The sequence below is a fragment of the Haliaeetus albicilla genome, chromosome 16 (genome assembly GCF_947461875.1).
Source record: "Haliaeetus albicilla chromosome 16, bHalAlb1.1, whole genome shotgun sequence".
NCBI classification, from domain to species: Eukaryota; Metazoa; Chordata; class Aves; order Accipitriformes; family Accipitridae; genus Haliaeetus; species Haliaeetus albicilla.
In genome coordinates this window covers 15280704-15305914 of record NC_091498.1, presented here as the reverse complement: position 1 = coordinate 15305914, position 25211 = coordinate 15280704, and the positions used below count along the sequence as shown (strand labels likewise).

General features: G+C 54.7%; 1 protein-coding gene across 1 annotated transcript; it reads left to right on the top strand.

The window, feature by feature from the left end:
* The first annotated feature begins 548 nt into the window (after window positions 1-548).
* IGF2 (insulin like growth factor 2) lies at window positions 549-19420 on the top strand. The gene is made up of 4 exons (XM_069803644.1): window positions 549-1092; window positions 8873-9035; window positions 16176-16342; window positions 16801-19420. Exons 1-4 carry the CDS (start codon window positions 982-984, stop codon window positions 17041-17043), a joined length of 684 nt encoding a protein of 227 aa, XP_069659745.1. The 5' UTR covers window positions 549-981; the 3' UTR covers window positions 17044-19420.
* Window positions 19421-25211: the final 5791 nt, after the last annotated feature.

Sequence of the window (25211 nt, the reverse complement as noted above, 5' to 3'; positions counted from 1 at the left end):
CGCCTCCGTCGGGGAGCCCTGCGGAGCAGTTTGGGGGCCAGAGCGGGGCAAGGCGGCCGGCACGGACACCTGTGCCCCGGGCACACCTAGAGACAGCCCCGAAAGCGGGGCGGGCGGCGCAATCTCCCGCTGCTCCCGCTCACCCCCCCCAGGGCTTGGGGCTCGCCATCCGGCAGCGAGAGGCGCTCAGGGGGTGCCCCCCCAGCATTTTGGGCAGGGGCTCGGGGCGTGGGCCCCCACCTCCTGCCCTCACCTGCGGGGGGGGGATGCGCGCAGCCCCCCCTCGCCCCCCCCCGCCCCCCCGGCGCAGGCCGGGGTGGGTCAAAGCCCCCACCCGGGAGCAGCCCGCGAAGGAACCGTGCGGCAGAAACTTTCTGTCCCCTCTTCCCTCCCCGAGCTGGACTCCGGAGGGTTACGAGGGAGAAGGAGGGAAGAAAGGAAGGGAGGGAGGGAAGAGAGGGGGTTAGACCGCTCTGCAACATTATTGGCTGCGTGGCCGGGCTGGTGCTCGCTGGGGAAGTCAGAGCATGCCCATTGGGGGGGTATAAAAGGGGGGCAGCCGGAGCGCCCTGCCTGTCTCCTCGCTCGTGGGGCAGCCAGCCGGGAGCAGCGGGCAGTCAGGCAGCCGGCCCCTCCGCCCCGGCCAGGGGGACGCAGTCAGTAAACACAAAAGTGAGAGCCACCCAAGGGGCAGCCAAAGCAGGAGGAGAGAAAGAGAAGGAAAAAAAGAAAAAAAAAAAAAGGGGGGGGGGACGACCAGAAAAAAAAAAAGGAAAGAAAAAAAAGGGGGAAAAAAAACCAGCGAAGGAAAGCGCTCGCTCGCTCTCTAGACCAACAAAATACCTGATCGTAACAAAATAACATCCTTCAGACAAAATCGAGCAGGGACTTGACATACCAAAAAGGCAAGGCGAGGAGAGCGAGCCAGGGCGCGGGGAAGGCGAGCCAAAGCCGCGATCGCTGCCAGGGCAGGAGAGCAGCATGTCAAGCGCCGGGGCACACACGGATGAGCGCTGCCGGCAGCCTGCCTTCCTCCCCGGCCCGCCGCCGCCGCCGCCGCAAGAAGTTGAGAGTAGCAGCGGCAGCGCCAAGGTAAGCGCCCGCGCCGCTCCGCGCCGCTCCGCGCCGCCCCTCCGCGGGCAGAGGCCGGAGGGCCCCCCCGCCCCGCGCCGCGCCGGGTAGAGCCGTGCCATGCCGCGCCGTGCCATGCCGAGCCGCGCCGCGCCGCGCCGGCCCCGCTGCCCGCCCGTCCCCACGCGTGTCGCTAGAGGGACCCCGAGAGCCGGCCCAGCCGCGGACCGGCGGGGCGGCCCGCCGCCCTGGGGTGCGTGGGGGATCCCCGGGGGGGGGGCCGTCCCGCGTCCCGGCGGCGGGGACGGCCCGCCGGCTGCCTGCGCGCCCCCCCCCCCCCCCGCTCCCGCCCCGCACCTCGCGGGGGGCCGGGGGGGGGGATGCTGGCGGCGGGACCGCTTGCGCGCGGTCTGCGCGCCTTTTGCGCGGCCGGGAGGCGGCGGGGAGCCGGCGCTGGGGCGCGGGGGCGGTCCCGCGTGGGGAGCCGCGGAGGGGCGTGCGGGGCCCGGCCGGCGGCAGCGCGGCCGTGCGGGGGCCGGGCCGGGGCTACGCGAGGTCAGGCGGGGCTGCGCGGCCCCCGGCGCTCCCCCCGCCGGCGGGGTCGTTTCGGCGGCGGGGCGCGGGGAGAGGCTGGTAGCGGGGCGGCGAGGGGAAGGGCCGGGCAGTTCTCCGGCTTCGGGGACCGGGGAGGTTATTAAACTCTCTTCTGCAAAACACTGCGGTGTGTCGGGTCTCGGAGGGATAAAAATACAGAGAGGAAAAACAAGAAAGCGAAGCCAAAATGGAGTGAGAGTTAATGGTTGGCATGCAGCCTTCGACTTTGTGTGATTTTTTTATTTTTTTTCCTCCTTCTTCTTCCTTCCCGATTGCTTTTCCCTACAGTAATTGTTTTAAGAGCGCAACTTGGAAGGGTTTTAGCACTCTGTTGAGCAGTAGGGAATTGGGGCACATGAGGAAACTCGGATTTAGCGTAACTGTACCAGCAGATGTGGCTGCCTCGCCTCAAGCCAGTGGTACTTTAGCAGGGTTTCTGATACGCCAGGGCTCGCTCAGGCGGCGGCGAGCAATCAAGTGTAAAAACAAGGTTTGTGTGGGTGGTTTTAAATAGACACCTCGGGAGAACCGCTGCTTTCAACCCTTGAGTCGAGGCTTCCTATACAAAGTCTGTAGTTTTCTTCCAAATGCCGGGACGTGCTTGGGAGGCCAAGGCCTGGTTTTCTTTGGGTTTATTTGTTGTCAGGTTGTGTGTGTGTCTGTGAGTGTGTGTGTGTGTGTGTGTGTGGTTCTTACTTCGCAGGGTTCAGCGTGCTGGGATTTTTATTCCTCCTCTCGCCTCGATTTAGAGTGGAGTTGAGGAGCCTGGGTCGTGGGGTTTTGTGAGGGTGACTTTGTGCTTAGGACATCTGGAGGAATAAAACTGACTGACACTTCTGATTTGAGCTTCACTGAGCTGTTTTGGACCCAGCTTGACAATTTCAGTGGGGGTGAATGGGTCAGAGCTGTAAATCTTGCTCCATGTTGTCGACACCCACACAAGTTTACTCAGCCTTTCAAAGGGGCTATCCCGGCTCCTGTGAAAATTCATTAAGGGATAAAAGATTTGACACCGCGGGTCCCCTCCCACCGCCGCATGAAATTTGAGAGCCAAAATGTGTCTGCGTGTGTGTCCCAGCGCTTTTTCTGACAGGTGATCCTTTTGCAGCCCAGCTGGAGGGCTGCTGCTTTGACCAGGCAACCCGGAGGTGTCAGTGCGTGTCTTCCCATTGATTCCTATAGGCTTCGGCGTGAGCCCAGCTTGCCTCATGGAGCACCAGAGAAAAGCATTTCTGTACTTTTCTTTTTTTAAATAAAGCAAACACAGCAGGTGAGGTCTTATTTTTAGAGGGACCGAGGAGTTGGTGTGTTTCCAGCAGTGCATACAAGCACTGTAAGCGGCCCACCCTCTCCCCGCTCGTGTCCTGGGACTGACCTCTCCGATCCTTCTTTGGATTGCCTTTGCTTTTAAAGGCTGCTGTATGTCTTAGTGGGGCAAAGAGATACCGGCCTCCCTCGATATTTTTGTGTGAGGGGTCAGGAGAGGTGGGCGGCTCTCGGGGGGGGGGGGGGGGGGAGAAATCTGCCTTGGGGTTGCAGCCTGGCTCTGAAAGGGTTAAAGCTGCTCTGCCAAGACATAAAGCAAGTTCAACGTGTTGTGGGAATATCACTTGCCAGTAGACTCCAGTCACCACAATTTCTGATTTAACAGCTTAACTTGCTGTTAACTTTCCCTGATATACTCCAGGTTTTGGATGGGAATGCAGAAAGGAGAGAGGAACAATAAAGAAAGGAGTTAAGTGAGGCTACTAAAATGGACTTAAATCCCTTCCCTGGGTCCTGCCAGCTGTCTTTAGAAGAGTTAAGCAAGATTGCATTTCCTTTTTTTTATGCAATAAATCAAATGTTTCTGGGCTGCATACCAAAATTTGTGCAATACGCTCTTACTCCCCAGTGGGGTGAGTAAATGGTACTGAATACCCCATTCACCTTTTTCAGCTTGATTTTTCCACAGCTATGGTAGTTCTTGCGGCGGCACGTATAGACGCAGGGTGCGGGCAGTGCTCCCCTGCCTGCCCCGGCCCCTGTCCTGCAGGCAGAGGAGGCAGGTGTCTCTCCCCGCTCGCGGGTGGAAAGGTGACCCCCGGCACGGGCTGGAGTGGGCTGCTGATGGGGACGAGCAGCGAAGACAAAAAAGTGAGGGCTAAAAATAGCAGCAGCATTGCCAACCTCAGCCATATGAATGTCATGCGAGCCAGGTGCCAAGAATCATGAGGTTTTTTATTTTTTTCAACCCTGAGCTAAACAGCAAAACTCCTGGTCCTGGGTCAGTTTTATTCGCCTGACAGCTTGACGGTCGAAAGTTCTGTGTTTCCAAGCTTGCTTCTTCCAAGCTGTGGGTTGGAAATCTCCTTCTTTCTCGTCTAGATGAAAAGGGAGGTTCTTCCTGCAGCACAGCACGTGGTGGCTCCTCTCCCTTCGGGTACTGCTGGGCACCTCACCCCCTTGCCTCTGCCCAAGATGCAGCCCCTGGGTGGTTTTCGGCTGCCAAGGCACCTGCCTTTCCCCACCGGCCTCCGCTAGCCCTTCGCTACTTGGCACCTCTGGGCGTCGTGGCCCGGCCCCCCACGCGAGGTTGCCCGTGGGCAGGAGCGGCATTCGCTTGGCATGTGCCCGTGTCCTGCCCCTTCGGGAAAGCCACGCTCAAAACCGGGTCAGCTTCCCACTCTCCTGAGGCTGCCCACCGAGAGGATGGATGCTCAGCATCTCTCACAGGCAATCATCAGAGTAGCACATCAGTCTGCCTGCTTTTTTTTGGAGGGGCAGAGGGTGATGGAGGCTGGGATGTGCAAACTGGGGTTTTCCCCTCCTGCAGACACCGCTGCATTTGGGCTGACGACGTTTTGCCGTGCTCCCTTTTAAACGCTGCCCTGCTCCACAAAGAAGCGAGATTTTTTATTTTTTTTTTTCTTTTTGCTGTCCAAATCCAAATTTTGCAGACTGGGCCATCTGTCAATTCCCTCCTACATTTTTCTGTTCATATTAAATTGTAATGAAGGCCAGACTGAAGAAGGAATTAGGTCAGACAGGAGGTTTAGTCTCCGTTTTTGGGGAGCTGTTTGTTGCCCAAGAGAGGCACCGTGGTTTGGTTGGCTCAGCACAAGCCTGGATGCAAGGGATGCCTGAGCTGTCCTCCGAGATTTGGCAACTGGGCCTTTTAGCGCATTGTGGCCTCTTGGCCCCCGACTCCCTAGCAGCTGGACAGAAATCGCCGATCCAGCTGATTCTGCAGCAAATCCTGAAAAATTCCTTTAACGGCCTCGGGCGGGAGGGTGGCTCCGCTGCAGACCTGCCCTCGGTCTCGCTCCCGGCACGCCGCAGCCGCTCCGAGAGGACCCTTTCCCTTGGTGTCTCACGGCTGGCTGAGGGCTGCCAAGAGGTGTTTGGGGGTCCCCGGCCATGGGTGCAGCAGCGGGTGCTGCCAGGGGCGAATACGCAGGAGTCCCAAGGCAGCGGCAGCATCCCGCGTGCAGCAGCTCGTGGCCGAGCTGGCTCCAGCGGCAGCCTGGTTTAGCGCGGGGAGCTGGGGATGCGAGGGAAGGCCGGAGAGGGACGTGAAGGATGGAGAGCAAAGCAGACCCCCTCCGGGCAAGGAGAGGCCAGCAGCATGCTCTGATGGCTTGTCTGAGCCTCTCCAGTGCTGAGAAGGCTGCTCAGATACGAGTTATTCAGAGGAGCTCCAGGTGCGTTTCCCAGGACAGTCCAGGGCACCTGTGCAACTAAGAAATTCCTCTTGCATCACCCTCTTGCACACTGCATGGAGTCCGAGCCCTTGTTAAGGAGGAATTTGGTGCTCAGGTTGTTGGGCACCTGGCTTGTCTCACCCTGCTGTTCCCATGGCCCCTGGTTAAAACCCCATCCGGAAGCATTTGAGCTCTCCGCGGGCACATGAGGGGGAATGGCAGCTGGCATGGCTGATTCAACCCGCTTTGGCAAGAATGAAACTTTGGTGGGCGTAGCTTCTCTCCTAGTGGAGACGGGACCTTGTCCTTTAGGAAGGTGTCCTGCTTGCCTCTCGCTGCCTTATTCCTGTTGCATCTCACGCAAGAGAAGCTTTCTAATAAAACCTGATGGTTTTACCAGCTGTTGGTGTGAATTTACTCCTGTCCCACAGCCGAGGGGGCTGTCCCTGTCCTAATGCTTGCACTAGAAACCGAAAGCAGTGCTGTCCCACATTTCCAGTGGAGAATGAAGACTTAGAGAGGTTCACACGACTTCAGCTCACAATGCTGAGCAGGATTTGGCCATGACACCTGAAGCCACATGCAACCTGTGCAGCCGGCATGGTGCTTGTACCGGGTCGTGGGCTGCAGGCACCCGGCCATGCCGTGCTGCAGCCACAACGGGGTAGCTGCGAGGTCTTCTGCGTGGGTGCTGCCCATCCGTGCTAAGGAGGAGCAGGAGGGGGAAAGGATCGACCGATTGAAAGGTCACTGGGATGTGCTGAGCCGGTGACGGCACCCTGTGAGTCTGTCTAGCCTTTGGGTGAAGCTTGGGGACTTTTTCTCTGCAGGGTCAGTAGGGCCAAAGCAAGAGGGAAGGGCTTACGGGGTGGGGTTGGGTTGCGGCTCCATCAAGCTGGAGACAAACTGCAGCACCGGGTAGTATATAAAGATGCTTTTTCCTTTGCCGCCTGGTTTCTCGTTACATGGCTGCCGGAGGGAGCGGGGAGACGCCAAGGTGACAGAGGTGGAAAGTGCTGGCGGTTGATGCGTGGGCAAAGGGGGACTTCCTCGCATCATACACCTCCACGTTAGCCCGGCTCTGGGTGACAGCGTCGGGGAAGTTCTTGTCTTTGTGGCTTCAGGGGAGCTTCCTGGCCGCAGTTACGGGGTGCACGGACACCCTAAAAGAGCTCGCAGCGGTGGCAGGGAAGGCTGCCAGGGGCCGCCTTGTGCTTGTGGTGCGGGGTTGCGCAGGAGCGGGTATTTTCCGAGGAGCACAAGGTTTTTTCCACAGAAGGTATCAAGTCTCCCCAGCGTCAGATATCACCCCGCCGACAAAACCTTGCTCTCCCCTTGCTTCAGAGCATCTCACCCCTTTCTTTAGACTGAATGTGGAGGAAAAACTGTGTTTGTGACCCCTGCCACCAAGCAAGCCCCTTCTGGGGGGCTGGCTCTGGGCTGGGGAGGCTGGCAGGCAGCCTGCTTACTAGCCACAGTGCTCGCAGCCAGCGTGAGCCTACCTGGGGAGGGGGGATTATTTGGGTGTCCTGAAGTCCCACGTCAGTGGCTTTGATGGTGGCACTGGCTGGCACACATCTGCTGCCCCGGCAATGAGCTGCTGGCGCTACCTGTGCCCTGGGGACACCAGCAATCAGGAGCTGCGTGTAAAAAAAAGAGGAAAAAGGGGGGCGGGGGGAGAGGAAAGGGAGTGGGATCGTCGGTCTCTTGTCAATTGGAGATCCGGCTGCCGATGCTGTTGCACCAGGGACATGACTTCAGCAGCGAAGGTGATGCTGCGGTCATGCTGGGGAGGCCCAGTAAACACCCGTTGGCCATTTGACAAAAAATCAAGGTGAAAAGGTATTGGTAGCAAAACACTGCAGCTTGGCAGCACGGTGCAATCACAGTCCGGTGCCATCCCTCTGCTCCTAGCGTAATATAGACCAAAGCCCCCCCAGTGTGCCGAAGGGACAAGTGCTACTGGAAAAGCTGGTCCTGGTCCCATCTCTTGCTGGTTTGAGCCCAGTTTGTTCCTAGGGCTGCTGCCTCTCTTGTCCAGAGCCCTGAAGGGGTTTTGCCAGCCTTGCTGGTCTCTGCCAGCACGGGCTGAGCAATACGATGGGTATCAAAGCTCATGCCGGCGGGGGATGCCCCCCTCAGCCCACCCAGACCTTGCAGCCTCCGTTTTGGCTTTTCTTGCTGCTGATCCCTGTCCTCCCGCTGCTCAGAAGAGCTCGCGACTTGTAAGCACGGTGCATTTCTAGCAGCGACAATTTGAGCTATGTGCTAGTAAAAAGTTGGTAGCAAGGGTGGCTTTATTGCTGGCAGGACCGTAGCGGGGCCTCGGGGGAGCTGGGCTAATTTCCTGGCTGCGCTGCAGACTTCCCCCGTGACCTTGGGCGAGTCATTTAATCTATCCTGGGCTTCGGCTCCATCTCTGAGCATCCCGGGGGGGTGAGGTAATATTCATTAACTGGTATTATTCTCGGGTTGCTCAGATGCTATGGTGATGAAGGCTGGATGTGAAACCCAGCATCTCGGCTGGGCATTAGCAGGGAGAGGGGATGCTCCGTTTGAGATTTAGCATTGCCCCACGCCAGCTGCTATTTTGCCACACTTCCCCTCTTCATTTTGAGCTGACCTGTCCAGCCACCATCATTATTTGGTTGTATATATACAATGATGAGTGACTATAATGCCTTGACCCATCCATGGGTTTTGCCTCATCCAGTGAGGCAACGGCACCCTCGCTTTACAACTGCAGAAGCTGACACGGAGGTAAAGCTGTTTGCTGGAGCAGAGTCGGGGGAAATCTTTGGGTTAGTTAGCAAATATCCAGGGAGTTTCTTTGTTAATCCTCCGCACCAGCTGATACCCCCTTGGCCCTCCTTGGTGATGCCTCAGGCGTGTTTCCCGTGGGACCGCTGTGCTCCTGAGGGATGTCTTCTCGGTCCCGGCTCTCATCAGCAAACACGGCTTGTGCAATCAGCCCCTCGATTGCCCGAACCTCGGCCACGCGAGTCTCTCGCATGCCCAGGGTGAAGGCCGCTGCGCCCCGGCAAAACCCAGCTTTCGTCAAAAGCAGCTCTAGGACAGGTTGAAACTTCATTTGTTTCTGCTCTGGGGGAACATGCGTTCGGGTAGGGCACGAAAACCTGTCATCAGAAATGAAAAAAAACCCCCACCTCCCAATAATCATTTGAATGATTTCCCATGTAAAAGCAGGGAAAAATAAAAAAATCACGCTGTTGAAAGAGCAGGGGGAATAAAAGCCTTTCAGAGGTAGGCTGAAGTGGGATTTTCCAATGGAAAAACTGCTTCAATGCAAACCTTGTCTGACCGCAGCGGCTGACCGGTGGGGCGAGTGCAGGGAGCCAGCCTCACACCAGCGGCTGGCTCAGCGCTGCTGGTCCTTCCCTGCAGCATCCTGACGTGTCCGGGCATCAAACCCCAGGCGTGCTGGGGAGGGGAGGGCGCATTGCCTGGGGGAGGTGGCAGAAGGGGTCTCTTGCACCTTGTTAACACTCTGCCTCTGTCCCCAGGTGCAGAGGATGTGTGCGGCGAGGCGGATGCTGCTGCTGCTGCTGGCTTTCCTGGCCTACGCGCTGGATTCGGCTGCGGCGTACGGCACGGCGGAGACCCTCTGCGGCGGGGAACTGGTGGACACGCTGCAGTTCGTCTGTGGGGACAGGGGCTTCTACTTCAGTAAGTGGCGGGCAGCCGCCGGCAGCGGGCAGGATGCTGCGCCCACCCCACGCCTTGCTTCGGTGGAGCTGGACTGGGAGGGAAAGGAGGGGTTTCCCAGCCCGGTGCTTTTCGTGATTGCCTTGTACCTGGCGGTGGGCGAGGAGAGGAGCGAGAAGAGCGATGTGCCCAGGGTGACGTGCACCCACCTCGTGCCGATTTTGGGGACTGTCTAGTCCCATGGGGAAACTGGGTCCTGTGTTTGAAGCTCGGGAAAAGTCAAATATCGCTGGGGAGCCATAGGTGGTTGGCTCACTGGCGATGTGCGCAAGTGATTAAAATAACGAGGATGTCTGCAGCCAGCTCTCTGCTGTGCTTGGGCCCTGGCTTATCTTTAAACCTTGCTGCCTAAGTGTTGCATCCTGAGAGCAGGCAGGGAGCTGAGCGCTCTTCTTTTCTGGGCAGGCTTTGCATGGGTATAGCTGCAGCTTCTAGGCTGCTCCCAAAATACGATTCGTGGCCTCCGGGCTACCTGCTGGTGAACCTGTTGCTAAAGAGTGATGTCTTGCCCTCCTGCAGTGTGGCTAGTGCAAAAAAATGCAGCTTCGCCGTTGTCCGCAGAGTGCAGGTGGCTTCAGGACAGTTGGCTGGAGCAGGCTTTCCGCCAGGACGCTTTGGGGGTTTGGACCATTGGTGTTAGCTGGTAAATGGGGAGGAGGAGGAGGAGGAAACCGGTAGCAATGGATGCTCAGTAATCTATGGGTGAAGGTAACTTGAGAGTGAGGCCTTGTTCTGGTGTTTCGGTCCCCTGGTCTGCTTGGGAGAGGGAAGACCCTATGTCTTGCTGCCCACCGAGGACTGAACCTCAGAGTGACTGACTACAGGAAAGATGCAAAGCCAAATGGGGAGGAAGAGGATGGAGATACCAGCTGCACATGGTGCCGTGCATTTGGCAGTCTTGACTCCGCCTTGGGAAAAGGAATTAAAAAGTCACTTCCAAGTAACGGTGTTTTTTGGAGCAGTGGAGTCAAAAGCCAGCCTCCCTCTCATCCCAGTCTGCTTGTGCAGGGAACAGGGCGCTGCAAAGTTAGGAGACGACTCTGGATGTCCCTTCCCAGCCTGGATGTCAACCCAGACTTGGCTGATGCTGCCTGCTGAGGTTGGGCAGGGAGACGCACAGGGACCCCGCATCCAGCAGCAGCCATGGTTCGAGCTCTGTAATTTTGGGCAGGCGGTTGGGCTGCCGGTGGCTTTGCAGCTGGCTGGGGGAGATCCCCCTGTCCTGTCCCAGCTGAGCAGCAGGATGTTTTCAAGGCCCCCCCGGGTGTTGCGGGCAGGCAGTGCTTTTGGGGACGCCCTGGGCGAGCTTCCTTCCTCTCGCTGAGCTGAGTGGCGAGGGTTTGCACGTCAGCTGCCCTTCCTCTTCTCGTCTCCCCCTTCCACCTTTCCTCCGCCAATGAGCCCTGTGCCGGAGCTTGGCTGAGGCGGCGGGTCCGGGGCTGGCCTTACCGGTGTGGCGAGGAGGCGAGCTCCTCTCGCGCTCTCGCACCTCTTCCTCTCCCTCTATATATAGAGGAGCATCCGTCTCCCTCCCATGGTTTTTCTTCCCTCCTCCCCCTCTCTGGGGATGAAAGGGAATGGGGCTTTTGTTTTACGGACAAACTGACCTCCTTTCACCTCAAATAACCCAGCCGTCCAGGCCAAAATAAAAACACTTTTGAAGGCAGACAAGTCGCTTGGTGCCAAGTGGCCAGCCTGGTGGTTGCAAGGGGATCCTTGCTTTTGCTTTTTTTGTCCTCTCTCGTCCCCCCTTCTTCTTTTTAAATATTTCTGGAGAGCTCAGGTGCCGGGGATGAAGCAAAGTCCCCCCAGTCCCATATTTTAACCCCTTCAGCATCTGACCAGCCTCTGCCGTGCAGGGCTGAAGACATTTGGGCGATGGCTGTTCTTGATGAAGGGTTTGGACATCCCCAGCGCGCCTCATTTTTTCCCTCTGCCTCCATCAGTTGGCCTCATAAAGTCATTAATTCTCCTGACCAGATTCATCTTCATTCCTAAACCCTCATGGCTACACTATTGTCACCATTTAGTCTCGATAGGGTACGGTTATGTTGCACTGTCGCGGGTTTACATCATAAAACCAGGCCTGGGTTTGTCATGAGCGCTTCACAGCATGGAATGTGCAACCTGATGAGCAGCCTGCGCTAATGCAGTCATTTGTATGGGAGGTAAATGACTTGGGCAGCCCTGTCCCGCAGGCACACATGGGCCCCGCTTGCTGGATGGGCTTGTTGCAAGCATCCGACTGGTAATCTTGGAAAAAACCAAAAATGGTATGAAAATCTGTTATCAGTTTCCTGCTGCAGTGGTGATTTAAGTACTTAAACGATGCTCTGCATTCTTACAAGGGACCACTTAGCTAGCGAAGCTAGCTCTGAAATACAGCGCTGTTTGCATCCATGCAAGGGGATGCAGCGTACCGATGGTGTTTCATCCATCTGGCAACAAGGAAATATGCAACCTAGACTGAGGAGGGATGCCCGTCTCTCCGCTGGCATGGAGAGCGAGTGCCAGCCCCCGGGTGCCCTTGGAGGCGTCGTGGCTGGCAGGTGCTTGGGGCTGAGGATGTTGAAACCGCTTCCGAGAGCTGGAGCTGCGAAAGAGCTGCACCAACAGGGGCAGGAGCCGGCAGCGCTGGGGCTACCTGGCCACGGGACGCAGGGTGGGCCTGGCGATGTGCACCACACCAGCCCTGTGCTGCATCCCAGGGGTGCCTGGGCAAGCTGCAGCCGGAGCCGTGCGTGCTTTGCTCTCCGCCTCTGCCGTGATTCCTCCCTTCCGCGACTCTTAAGGCTTTGGGGGCTGGCCCGCAGGTGCTGGCAAGGTGGCGGCATCCCGCCGTGGTTCTGCGGCAGGGTCGGGACCCCGTCTCCCTGCTCCCCGGCACCCACCCCGGGGCCGGCGGCATGGCCCGCAGAGGGATGCCGAGCGCAGCTCCGAGGGAAAAAAGCGGGGCAGGTCGAGAGGAAGCCCGGGCCGCGAAGTTGCTGTCATGCAATGCTGGCAGGGAGGGGAGAAGGGGCTGCAGGGGGAGAGGCATCCGACTTCTCTGTAAACAACAGCTCCTGTTTCCTCCTTTCCAACAGCTGATAAGAATTTAGCTCTTTGCAGCCGCTTGTGCTGACGGGGCACATTCTTGCGCACCCGCCGCTCCTCCGAATAATACTAGGAAAAAGCAGGGGGGAAAGTGCGGTGCCGGGGTGGGGGAGGGCCAGGCCGGGGGCACTGGGACGGGGCCCGGTGCCGCACAAAGGCCCCCTTGTTGCTCCCGACATTCCTGCGACAGGGGCGCGAGGACTGTTTACACCCAAAGTCCCCTTCCACTCGGCTTGCTGCCTGATTGACCGGAGGAGAGGGGACCCGGCCAGGGTGGCACCGGCACCGCGCACCCCTCCCCACGGCATCCGTCCGGCCCCGGTGAGGGTGGGGAGCCCGGAGCGGTGGGGCGGCAATGCCAGGGAAGGGTCCCTCCTGTCCCCCCCGCAGCCACGGCGGTGCCACCGCCTCCGGCGTGGAGGCATAGCTGAGCTGCAGGTACGCGGTCTCCGGGTTCTCTGGGGAGCGGGTTTGGCTTTGCACCACTGCCAGGATGCCCAGCTCTCCCTGTCAGGATAGCCGCTGCCAGGCAGGAATAACCCTGCGCGGCCGGAGGGCTTTGTGTCGCCGGGCTTCGCATCGTTGGGCTTTGCGTCGCCGGGCTTTGCGTCGCCGGGCTTTGCATCGCGGGGCTCGGCCCCTCAGCAGAGCTGTGGGAGGTTTTGGTGGAGCACAATTTGGGGAAAAAGAAAGTGCAGCCCTTCATCGAAGGCCGAGAGGAAGTGCGTTTCCTCGGGAGGAGGCGGTCGTCGGTGCAATGGGAAGTGGCTTGCGCACCCCGGCGGTGCCGCAGCCGGCTGCCCGCGCAGCTCTTCCCTGCGGACAAGGGACGGAGCGGCAGAACCCTCCCTGGGTTTGGCAGTGGCGGTAAAGTGGGATGCCACCCATGGGCAAAAGCCAGGAAATTCAACCTTTAGTCCGTGCGTAAATCGTGTTATGGAACAAACGCTTTTCCCAATCCAGGTCAGCAGCGATATTGCTGTTAACCAGCAATGTCCTGGCGTCTCTTCCCTGGGCTGTTGTCTCCAGGTGCTTTCTGGGACTAAATCCCTGTTTGTTATGTTTGCCTGTTTTTTTTCCCAAAGTAACTCTCCCGCAGAGGATTGTATTGGCATTTGGCGAGATCCCTACGGACAATTATGTAATGGGAAATGTGCCCTATCGGACCGTCGCAGCGGAGCTGGCAGCGGCGCCAGCAAGGGGAACGGCACGCAGCAGCTTTATGCAAGAGCGAAGGGGTAGCGCGTCGGGGCCAGGGGCCACGCGTGTGCCCGCCGGCTGGGCAGGGGCAGCGAGCGGGGAGGAAGGGGCCGTGCCGCCGTGGTGGTCCCTGCCAGGAGCTCACCCTGGCGATGCCACACCTGGGCATTTGCAGACGTGTGCTGCTGTGACCTTCCCATGCGCTCCCATACCAGAAAGTGCCCTTGATGGCAAGGCAGTGAAAATGGTCCTGCTTTGCTTATTGTTCCCCCCCATCTCTTCTTTCCAAACAAACACATAACTGCAAGCGGGCAACTTCTGTTTTTGAGAGGAGACATGTAACCTTTCAAAACCTTAACTTCCCCCCGAACCGTGCGTGTTGTCGCTTGTGCAACCTTCTGTTCAGCGGGAGTGTGAATGCAGCCCTCTGGGGATCTGCTAGCAAGAGGGGGTGACTTGAATTTTTTCTCTTTTCCTTCCAAACTCTCCTTCTGCTTGTGCTCAGGATGCCTTTCTGGAGCAGCCTAATGCTTCAGCAACCTGCTGCGCACGCAGGTTTGGGCACTGGGGTCAACAGGTGCTGAGCGGGGGCCATATGTGGTGCGGGATGTCAGTGACAGCGCACGTCTCCCGTGGACCTCGCTGGGCGTCACAGGCGTATAGAAGAATAGACGCACCTGGCCCCAAGCTGGCTCCTCTCCCCCGTCTCCCTTGGGCATCGCCACCCAGATAGCCTGCTCCGGCATCACTCGTACAGCTGCGGGCACCCAACGCGCCTGCCCTGCCTTTAAAGGGAGGGCCCAATCCAGCGTGCTTGTTGGCCACAAGCATTTATAGAGAGAAAATTAAACTCCTGACAGTGCTCCCTTTGCTGAGCCTTTATCAAGAAGGAACCATCCTTCTCACCTTCCTGCAGTGCTGGCTAAAGGTTGTGCCTGAATTTTTTCCAGAGAAAAAGAAAAAGAAAAGGAAGGTGGTGGTGCAGGGTGGATGAACATGGAAAAGAGAGCATTTGAAATGACTCCCGAAGGTGGGCTGCATTGTATGAGTCAGCTGCCCCATCATCCTGCACCCCGATGCCGTGTTTGCTCTCACGACCTCCGAGCACGGCAGCAATGCACCAGCGTGGAGCAGAGGGCTCCCTGCCGAGCGAGGAACAGCTGATTTTAACAGAGAGCGGGTGCCCTGCTGCCAGGGCCTTTGCTATTGCAGAGCCCACGGCAAGGCACAGTCTCAGGGTTTTGCATGCCAGCACTGCACACATGGGGCTGCATTGTGCATGCGGGGCTGTGTTGAATATGCAGGTCTGCGTTGCACCTGCGTGTCTGCATTGCACGTGTGGGGCTGCGTTGCACATGCCGGGCTGCATTGCACATGCATATCTGTGTTGCACACATAAGGCTGCATTGCACACGCATGTTTGCATTACACATATGGGGCTGCTTTTCACATGTGGGTTTGCACTGCATGCACAGAAAGCTCCTGTGCTTTGCACTTTGTTCCGATGCACTTTAGGTGGGCACCCAGGCGAGGCACACCCTGGGGAAATTGGTCAGCACCTTACAAGCCAGAGCCCTTAAATCTTCACCAAGGCCAAACACCTGAGTGCCTGCTTCATCCGGAGTGCGAAGGGGGATCACAGGTCATGTATGGGGCCAATGTGGACCATTTGGTGTGTTCCCACAGGCCGGCTGGCAGGTGGGGGCTTGGCACGGCACGGTGAGCAGCCTTACGCTTTGTGCTTCCACCATTCACTCTCAGTTTTTCCCATGCCCAAATTCTCCTGGCCAGAATGCGGTACTGGATCCTGATTGCAAGTCCCACTGATGCTGGCCTCTGCTCCCCTCCCTCGGAACACCTTGCACTGGGAAGAGGCGCTCATGGCAGCGTACAGAGCCCTGGCTGCAAACCCCACAACAGCACAAGCGCATAACATGCCACGTCAGAAAGTGCGGAGAAAATCCTTTCATTTTGGGCCGGTTCATGTTTTGGAAGTTGCAATTCCCAAGCAAATTTGTTTTGCATCAGAAATTCAAATTTGCCCACCTCTTATTTCAAGAGGGGGAGAAAAAGCAGTAAAACTGATGTAAGCTTTTCCTCTGGAGCGCTTTGGCCGTCGTTAAGCGGTGATGTGAAATGCACTCAGTTGTTGCTGCACTGGACATGGGCTTTTGCATCCTTCTGCAGGAAGAAACAGAAGAGGAACCCTTATTAAAAGATAAAGTTGAATAGCTACTCTTGGCGGGTGCGGGAGCCTGTATTCTTTCTGCAGCTGTCTCAGAGCTGTCCCATCTGGTAAAATTTAGCCGCCTTGGTTCGCTTCACCTGCCTGAGCATCGACCCAATGGAGGAAGGTTGGCAGCCGCAGCGCCGCGCTGCTTCTTTCTAATAAAACTCGCTTGCCAGGATCAACATTGGAGACCGTCGCAGTAATCGGCGCAGTGCTGGTGGCCGGGCTGGGCTTGAGCTTCCTCACTTTAACTGCGCCCAAAAGGGCTGCCCACGCCGGAGGTATAGGAGGGGAATAAATCACCACCATATATAGCGTCTTTAATTAGTGCCACGCGCATGCGGGGAGCCCTGTTAGCATCAACAGCATTTGTCTGGGAAAGTCTTAACGTGAAACTCGGCCGGTTTGCGGGTGCGTGTTGGCCGGTTTGAGAGAAGCGCGGCTATTTTTGAAGCGTGTGGGATCCCCCGGTCTCCGGTGGCTGGTGGAGGGGTGCCTGCAAAGGGATGGTGCCAGGAGGTGGGGAGAGGACCAGTCCAGGTTGGTGGTTAACTCCTGGGTCTTCGCTGTTGCAGGTAGACCGGTGGGACGAAATAACCGGCGGATCAACCGGGGGATCGTGGAGGAGTGCTGCTTTCGGAGCTGTGACCTTGCTCTGCTGGAAACCTACTGCGCCAAGTCCGTCAAGTCTGAGCGCGACCTCTCCGCCACCTCCCTGGCGGGCCTGCCGGCACTCAGCAAGGTAGGCGGGCTGCGCCGGGATGGCGGCCCTTCTCCGAAATAGATAGCAAGAGGAAAGACGGGAGGGCCGTGGGCGGGAGGGGACAAACCCCAGCTGCAAGGTCTGTTGCTTCTGCAGAGCCTTCGAGAGACGGCCACTGCTGGCGACTCATGCCAAATGCCCTGCAGAAGGTCAGCTTTCAATGAGGTGGGGGACCAGAGGTGGGCTGGATCGCAGAATCTTAGAATAGTTTGGTTGGAAGGGACCTTTAAAGGTCGTTTAGTCCAACCGCCCTGCAGCGAACAGGGACATCTTCCACTAGATGAGGTTGCTCAGAGCCCCGTCCAACCTGACCTTGAACGTTTCCAGGGACGGGGCAGTGTTTCCGTGGGGCGGACGGAGCTCAAAGAGGGGAACCCCCGTCCGGAGGGCGGGCAGGCTTGCGGCGAAGCTAACGTTGCTATCCCGTCCCCTTGCAGGAGAGCTTCCAGAAGCCCTCGCATGCCAAGTACTCCAAGTACGACGTGTGGCAGAAGAAGAGCTCCCAGCGGCTGCAGCGGGAGGTGCCCGGCATCCTGCGGGCTCGCCAGTACCGGTGGCAGGCGGAGGGGCTGCAAGCGGCCGAGGAAGCCAAGGCGCTGCACCGTCCCCTCATCTCCCTGCCCAGCCAGAGGCCCCCAGCGGCCCGAGCCTCCCCCGAAACGGCTGGCCCCCAGAAATGAACCCTGAGCAGCCGTCTCGATTTTTGATCTCCCGGGGGAGGGCGGGAGGACTGGCGAGCCCCGGCCCCCGAGCCCCTCCGTCCCCGGGGCCGCCGAGCCGAGGAGCGGGGCGGCGGGGGACCCTCACGCCGCTCCGGCCCCAACCAAACAACTGACACAGCAAGGAGGGGATGGCGGCGGCGGCGGCGGCGGCGGCGAGCAGCGCCGCTCCCGCGGCATCGTCCTTTCGGGGTGGGGGGGAGGGTTGTTGCGTTTCCCAGGCCTGTTTCGTTCCCCCGCGCCCCCAGTATTTCCAAGCCTGTACTTGCAAAGGGACAGTTTGGCACTTGAACTTTTTGCTGCCGGGCGCTGCGTGACATCCCCAGTGCCAACGCCAGAAGACAAAAGAAAGAGCAAGAGGGAAAAAGGATATGAAGTTAAAATTTTTCTTAATCTTTTTTTTTTTTCTCGAGAAGAAGAGTCCATTCCGTGTCTTTCTTGACAATAAAGTGAAAAAAAATAAAACGAAATGGGGAGAAATATTGAGGGATATATTTTTTTTGCCTCATTCCCACCCCACTTTCTTCTTCTTTTTTGTTTTTTTTCTTTTGGTTTGCTTATTTTTATAACTTTCTTTTGCACCTTTAAAAGAAAAATGTACCTGAGAAGAAGTTCCAAGGAGCCCCCATCTGCATTTTTGTGTGTGTGCTTCATTACAAGATTCCAAATCGACTTGCACCTTTTTGAAATCATCGATGACGTGAGAAAGAGAGGAAGAGGAGAGAGAAAGCGAGAAAGAGAGAAGAAAAAGGAAAGGAGAAAGAAGAAAAAAAAAGAAAAAAGTGAGCTGATGCTCACTTTAAATGGAGGAGGCGTCTGCATTGCACATTTGCCACGGATTTAGTTGATTTATATATATAATATATTATATAACTTTTTTGGCAAAAAAAGCACTATTTTTATGGGACATTTTGTGTAGTATCTGAAGAGGGATTGTAATGTTTAAAATGTGTTATGGTGCTAAAGTAAGTTGGAAGGGAAAAAACCCAGAAATAGCAAGGGAGGGTGGGGAGGGAAGGACAAGATAGCGAATACTGAACTTGAAATTTTAGCTTTTCGTTTTAGGAAAAGTGTGATAAATGTGTTTCTTTTCTCTTCTGAAATATAGCTTGGTCATGACCATATGAGCTAGTTGGCTGTTACTCATGTACACAGATGCACGCACACACAGAAATACATCGACACGCATCCTTTTTTTTTTTTTAGGAAAAAAAAAACAACAAAAAACAAAACCACCACAATTTAGACTAAAAGGGAACTGTTCTAGAGACAAACTATTTTGAATGGTGAAGGTGTTGCCAGCTACAACTCGAGGGCCTGCTTCTGCACGGACCCCCGGCGGAGCTTGGCTTCCCGAGCCACGGGGGCCCTACCGCTTCCTCCCCACCCTGACGGCTCGCTCGCGCGCCCACGCTCCGGCGAGCGGGTGGGCAGGCGGCCCTCACCGCCAAGCCCCTGCAGAAGCACCGGCTCCGCGCCCCACCGTCTCCTTTTCCTTCTCTTGCCCTTTGCGTCCTTCTCGCCGGACGCCCACCCCGCGCCCCCCCTCCTCCCTTCGCCCCCCCCCCGGGGCTGTGGAGGAGAAGGGCTGCACCCGGGAGGTGCAGGGCTGGGACCGCTGCATGGGATGGGGGAAAAGGCAAGTCTCTGGCTTGAGGCTCGGGACTCGGTGAGCGGATGGGTTTGAGAGGCGGGCAGAGGGCTGTAAAATAGGTTGGTTTTAAAATAATATATATTATCTGTCTAGGAGCCGTAAAAAGGGGGAAATCAATTACATCTCCCTAATATACTCTCACTTGCTAATAAAATGGGGACACTCTGTTAACCAGTTCTGTACTTGCTTTGTCTTATATATCCATACATTTAAAACATAAAAAAAAAAAGACTACTTGAATTGTATTCTATTTCGTGGTTTGGAGGGGAGGGCTAGGGGGAGTCTTGAAAGGGGGAGGATTTTAATGTATAATCCTTTTGTTTGTTATTACCTTGCAATGTTGAGCCATGAAGCCTTTGTTTAAAAAAAATGGCACTGCAATACACGACAAAGAAAATCCTTTATTTATTTTATTAAATATATATGGAAAAGAATGAAAATCGGTCCAAATTAAGGGGGGGGGAAGGGAAGTGGGTGGGGTGGGGAAGGCAGAATAAAAACAGAGCAATTGCAAATAATTGACTTTTTTTTTTTCCTTTTCATGTGTCTTTTTTTAAAAGAAACCTAGTTTTTATTTTTTAAAAAGAGAAGCAAAAGCTTTCCTGGATGCTTTGTACCAAAAAAGAAAAAAATGAAGAAAAAAAAAAATCTGTTAAGCAAATAAATATCCATCCAGAATACGAAGCCTGACTTTTTCTTTTACTTTTCATTTATTTTTGCTCTTGGGGTGAGAGTTGGGTGGGAGGAAGGCCACGCCAAGCGCCACTCTTTGTGGAGGAGCAGAGTGCGTTGCAGCTCCTCTTTTTGGGGCTCAAACCTGCAAGAGAGGGTGTGGTGCCCTTAAACACAACCATGAAACCTCAATCGTGTGGCAGATGCCCCCCGAACCTGCCAAGATAAATATGTTCCCAGGGATTCTTGGCGAGATTTGGGGCTGTTTCCCAGCGGCTGTTGAGGTTTACTTAGCTTTTACCGGTTTGGGCTGTTCCCAGAGACCTGAAAGCTGGACGAGGGTTGAAGATGCGCCAAAGGCAAACAGGAGAAAAAAAATGTTGTATCTAGGTTAGTTTTCCTGGCAGATGGTGCTTCTCTGGTTTCTCAGAGTAGATACAGCCTCTCTTAAGTTTTCAGGGATCCTGATGAGCTGCTTTTCACCTCATATAACTATCATGCACCAGTGCAAATGGGAAGTAAAATACTGTGGTTCCAGTTTGGTAATAGAGCAACTGCTGGGCAAAACAGAGCCCAAGCATCCCCAATCCCCCAAATCAGCCAGACACCACGTTGTCTGCTCAGTCCTGCTGGCGTGGCCAAGACCTCTGTCTTGCTGTGGGGCAAGGGACTTGAGTAAGGACCTCATTGAGCCCAACCTCCTGCCCCAGATGACTTGGTCTGGGAAAAATTTTCCCCCTCCAAAGTGGAGTTGCTGATTTAGGCACTTAAAAATAGCATGTTTTATAGCAGTTTCTTTTTAAATTTTGCAGTAATTAAAAAAAAAGGTTTTTTTTTCTCAGATCCTCCTCTTGGTATTGTTGTGGTTGGTCAGGAGGGGTTTTGTACAGATGCAGGGCTGGCTGCTTCCTTTGGACATGTACTTTATTGCAGGTGGAGAATGGATGTGTCTGCTTTCCTGTCCCTGTCTCTCCACCTGCCGCAGACTTCTGGTTTTCTTTGTGCTAAAATGTGTCACTGAGAAGGGTGAGGACTGACTTCATCATGGCTTCTGGTGGCCACTGCTGGAAATTTCGTCTTTGAGAGCTTTGGTCCCTTTCTGCTCTTTGATGTGTAAACTGCTATCATGGGGGACATTTAGAGATGATTAAAAACCAAGCAAAACTTCAGCTAAATGTCTTGCCTGCATCCCCCAGAGAGCAAAGCAGCGATGCTGGAAGCACCATAAAAGTGATGATGCTGTTTCCAAGCACAGCTCATCTTTAACCCTCCTTTCTGCCTTATCCTGTCGCGGGTCACCATGGGACCAGACCAGAGCAGCTCATTTTTTTGGATGCCAGGAGACAGTTCAAAATGTACCATCCTGCCTTTTGGCTTGGCAAGGACTGCCTTCACTTGCAAGGAGAGACCCAAGCAGCCACAGGGACCTCTGAGGCTGGTCCTGGCCAATGGGTGGGAGACTGGGTGAAACTGGACCTTTGCTTCGGCTCAATTTTCTCCTATTGCCTGCAAAGCCTCTTTGCAGGTCAGCAGATAAATCACAGGCTTAGCTTGGAAATCTCAAACTGCAGGCTTGAGAAGAAACCCAAACCCAAGATGCCCTGTTTGCTTAGATGGATGGGCAGAATTGACTCTGATTTTTGTTATGATGCCTCTACACGCAGACACAGCTCCAAGTGCTTAGCTGCTGGATCGCAGAAGCATGGAAGGCTGCAGCAGTGACCAGCAGCGATCCCTGGGGAGGGACGACTGGCAGGTCTGGGCACCCAACGCACCTCCACATCCAGCCCAGCTGGTCCAGGGGCCTCCACCCGGTGCTCTGCTGACATGCATGAGGGTGGGGAGGCAAAGGATAATTTCAGCGGAATTAAATTAAGTCCTAAATGCTGCCTAGAGCCCCAGGAAGGACTGGGAAAGTCACCCCCTCGTCCTAGCCCAGCCCCAGCTCTGGCCCCTGGGTCTCAGTATTATCATGTAGCTCTGCAGGATGCAAAGGGCAAATGGTTTTTGCATAAAGCATGTCTTCAGAGGGTATTTTCCCAGTGTGATACACACAGGGGTACTGGGAAAGAGGGAAGGTGCAACTTGCTGTACAGAAGTGGCCACAGTCTTTGCAAGGTATGTAAATCAGTGTCTCTGGCTTTGTCTGGATAGGGGGAGATAGAGCGAAAAAACCCACCACCAACCAACACATACTTTTCCCTTTTTTTCCCCTTCCACATTATTTCTTAGCTTTTTTTTTTAAATCCAGAAAGCAGCTGAGCTGTTTACCTAGCTTTCAGTGAGTTGTACTAGTGCCATTGGGATGGACTGAGCCTCCAGACTGGTTTGTCTACCTCTGTATCTCATAGTAGCTTCATCCCTTTCATTCTGCCTGCTCTCAAAAGCTCTGTCTTTCAGTGATGTACCTAGCTGCACTAAATATAGGGAAAAACTGTGTTTGTTGCTTTTAAAAATATACCTTATTTCCTTGTTGTATGTATTATTGTCCACTGATGTTTTATGTGGCTGTGGGGAGGCCTGGGAAAGGTGTTGATGTATCGTGGATTATTTCACTTGCGTGCATTCAGTGGTAGGCAAGACTCAGACGGTTTCTGCACCTATTGCACTTCTCATTTGTAATGCAGTATCAATAAAGCAAAGTGGTTATGACAACCTTCTGGCATCTGATATCTCTCCCACCACCACCCCCTATTTATTTTTTAAAGAGCAGGTGAGCCATAAAACACCCTGAGGCTGGGGTAGCACAGCAATTCCATGGCTCCCAGTGCAGGTGAAGAGGGAACCCTGGTTTGCAAAGACAAACAGAGCCCATGTCCTAGGAGGGGGTCTGTCATTGCCACCGAGGGGCTGGTGGTGGCTCTCAGCCCCCAGGATGCTGAAACATGCTCTGGCTGTCAGCAGGCAGTGTGCCACCGCAGACATGACTTCAACCTGCCAGAAAGGCACGGGTCCTCACAGGAATCTCGGCCCGCTTTGCTGCTGCACTCCCAGCTGTGCACATCCCGAGGAACGCACTTGCTAATTAAAATTGTGTCAGCATTTGCAAAAAGTCCTGTGAGAGCCTCTTTCCCTGCCTTCTCCTTGTATCTGCCAACAGTGGACTGAAAGCTGAAGTTTCCAACCTGCCAGGCTCTGGCTCAGCGACCAGCAATAGCTCGGAGGCAGGAAACTTCTGAACTAGGGCGGTTTGGGGCTTGGATGGTGTGAGACGTCAAACTTGACATTCAAAATGGGCTGGGCTGGTCTTAAGCTGGCTGCTTGCAGCTCTGGGTTTGGGTTTCCAGTACAGGCACAGCATGGAGCAGTGACTGGAGGTGAGCACCATGCTAGAGCATCCATCTCCGTGTGTGTTCTCCAAAGAGCAACATGGCAAGCAGCATTGTCTGGAAAGCATTAAGCATGTCACAGATTTGGATGGAAAAAAGACACTATTAAAATATCTGAGTAATTCACAGGTAGCAGCAGCAGAGGCAAGTGCAGAACTCACACCCTGTCACCAGCAATAAAATACCTGCTTCGCTTTTCAAAACTGTTAGAGATAAATTCAGCTTGTACTGACTTTTCAAAGCTCTCACATCAATTTCATGGACATGTTCGTGTTTCTTTGTTGGCCAGCTTTAGAAAGAGCATAGCTCACAATTTGAGGACAGTGAGATGAAATATATGTATTATAATGTAAAGCAAAGCATGCTTTTCCATGGGAGAAGTGCTGGGACAATCTCTTTGCCTCCATGTCCTCCCACCAGTTTGTTTAGATGAAGGCCATGCTCCTTCTGTACAAGATCACATCCTTCAGCTGTGTTAAACTCAAAAGGAACTGATTTAGGAAGCCAGTCAAGACCCCGAGGTCTTGTTATAAAGCTTGTTATTGAAAAAAAAACATTAAAAAATTTAAATTGTTCATTAATAGAGGTGTTCCTGCAAAGCACCCAGGTTTCTTGTCTCATTGCCTCTACTGGCAGCCTAATGGTGTCTTATCACTTCTGGTGGCTAGAAACCATCTCCTAATGACCAGAGGAAGCCACCCATGATGATATCTGTTCTAATGACAGCCCTGTCTTTTGTCTTCTCTCCTTGGGTGGAGGAATGATCTCCTTCATTTCACCAAGGTGCTAATCCAAGCTCTGCCAGTATTTTGGGTGCAATTTTCTTAAGCACCATGTGAGGAGCAGAGGGACCACTGACCGTACCCCTCCAAGCTCTAGGACAGAGTATCTCCTCATCATCCCCCCTCAGTAAAAAAAATCACCAGGGTCAGGAATTTTGGATACTTGATTTTCCTGTCTCAAGCCAGAAGGGCACACTGATAATGGCAATCTTTGTTTTCTTCACAGCTGGGGCAAAGCTGCAAAGGGAGGGAGGCAATTAAGAGAATATTAAGACTTCATCTTCCAAGACGTTGTTGCTTCTGTTCCTCCTCCCTCTCCCCTCCGCCCCCCATGCTTAGCAGAGAAAGCGGCAGGAGTATTATTTCTCAAGGCCTACACTGACGTCAATACGCAGGGTATTTATTTATGAAATCGAATCTAACAGTGGGGGAGAGAGGAGTGGAGGAAGATGGATGCGCAGAGCTAGCAGCTGCCAAGTTATAATAGAGCAGCAACCTCCCAGTATTTTTCTACCCTCTTTCTGGGGGAGGGATGCGGTGCCCAGAGCTTCAGAGGCCAAGGGAAAGCGAGACGGAAGAGGGAAATGGAAAAGGCAGGCTTAGCATTGAGAGCAGAGGAAAGGTACAGTAAGGGGAGGACCCAAACAAGGTAAATAGCCCATTTCTGGTGCTGGGATACTCAGGTTCAGTCCTTATGCAGCGAGGGTAGGACTGCAGACACTTGCCTTCAGGCAGGCTCTGACCAGGCTTTAGCAGCCCTTTCCTCTCAACCTCTTTGGTCTTTATTTAGAAAAATCAGAGGGAAATTCCAGCCCAAGAAACAATTTCTCCTTTTGACGCCCCATCCTTGCTCCCTGTTTCAGGCTCAGGCAGCAAAATGGCTGTCTGGGAAGCCCAGAACTGAAGTTAAGGTGAAGATTAAGTTGTCCCCTGCAGTCAATGAGAAACAGTTTTCCAGAGTAGAAATTTTGACCATTGATGCTATCATGTGCAGAAGCATAAAAAGATGAAACTCAGAAAAGGAGAGTAGTTTCTTTTCTTTCCCAAGGAAGATACAATCCCCAGTGCAGAGCATCCTCAGTGGGGAGGAGCCTGACGAGCACAGATGACCATGACAACATGGTGCCTTCAGCTTCAACTCTGGCAAGCACTGGGAGAAGATGCCTTTGGGCATCCCTCACCAGCCTGGAAGTCACGTATGGAAATGTGCTCCCTCAGGGATGGGAGTAGAGGAGGATGGCTTTTGCCTTTCCCTCACCAGCAGGTTAGCATAGGATGGGGCTGGGCAGGGGGAGGAGGCAAAGTGAGCATGAAAATCAAATTCCTCCTCTTTAAACCTCTGGGCTCCTCCAGGCTTATTGCTGGAAAGCCTTCTCTGCACAGCTCCTCTCCCAGCCCAAGGAAAGCCCACTGCATAGCATGAGGTGCAGCTGAAGGAGCCCTGCAGGTCTCCAGGTTTGCTGTTAAAGCCCCTGCCTTTCCTGGGATTACCTGGCTGACTTCCCATTGCCATGCACAAAGAGGAGGTGACGCCCCAGACGAATCCCTCCCTGCAAAGGCTTGGTTTGTACCCTTGCAAACAGCTTCAAGGTGTCAGCCAGCCTCGAGCTTATTGTTTCTCCGAAATAAAGGAAGAGAGACATGTTCTGGAGATCTGTTTACAAGTCGGACTATCTCCAGTTATATAATGAC

Bases quoted from the DNA above. Each gene is read 5' to 3' on its own strand.
- IGF2 (XM_069803644.1), top strand. From the start codon at position 982: ATGTCAAGCGCCGGGGCACACACGGATGAGCGCTGCCGGCAGCCTGCC. The intron at 1,093-8,872 runs GTAAGCGCCCGC...CTCTGTCCCCAG, and splicing joins GTAGCAGCGGCAGCGCCAAG to GTGCAGAGGATGTGTGCGGC. The intron at 9,036-16,175 runs GTAAGTGGCGGG...TCGCTGTTGCAG, and splicing joins GGACAGGGGCTTCTACTTCA to GTAGACCGGTGGGACGAAAT.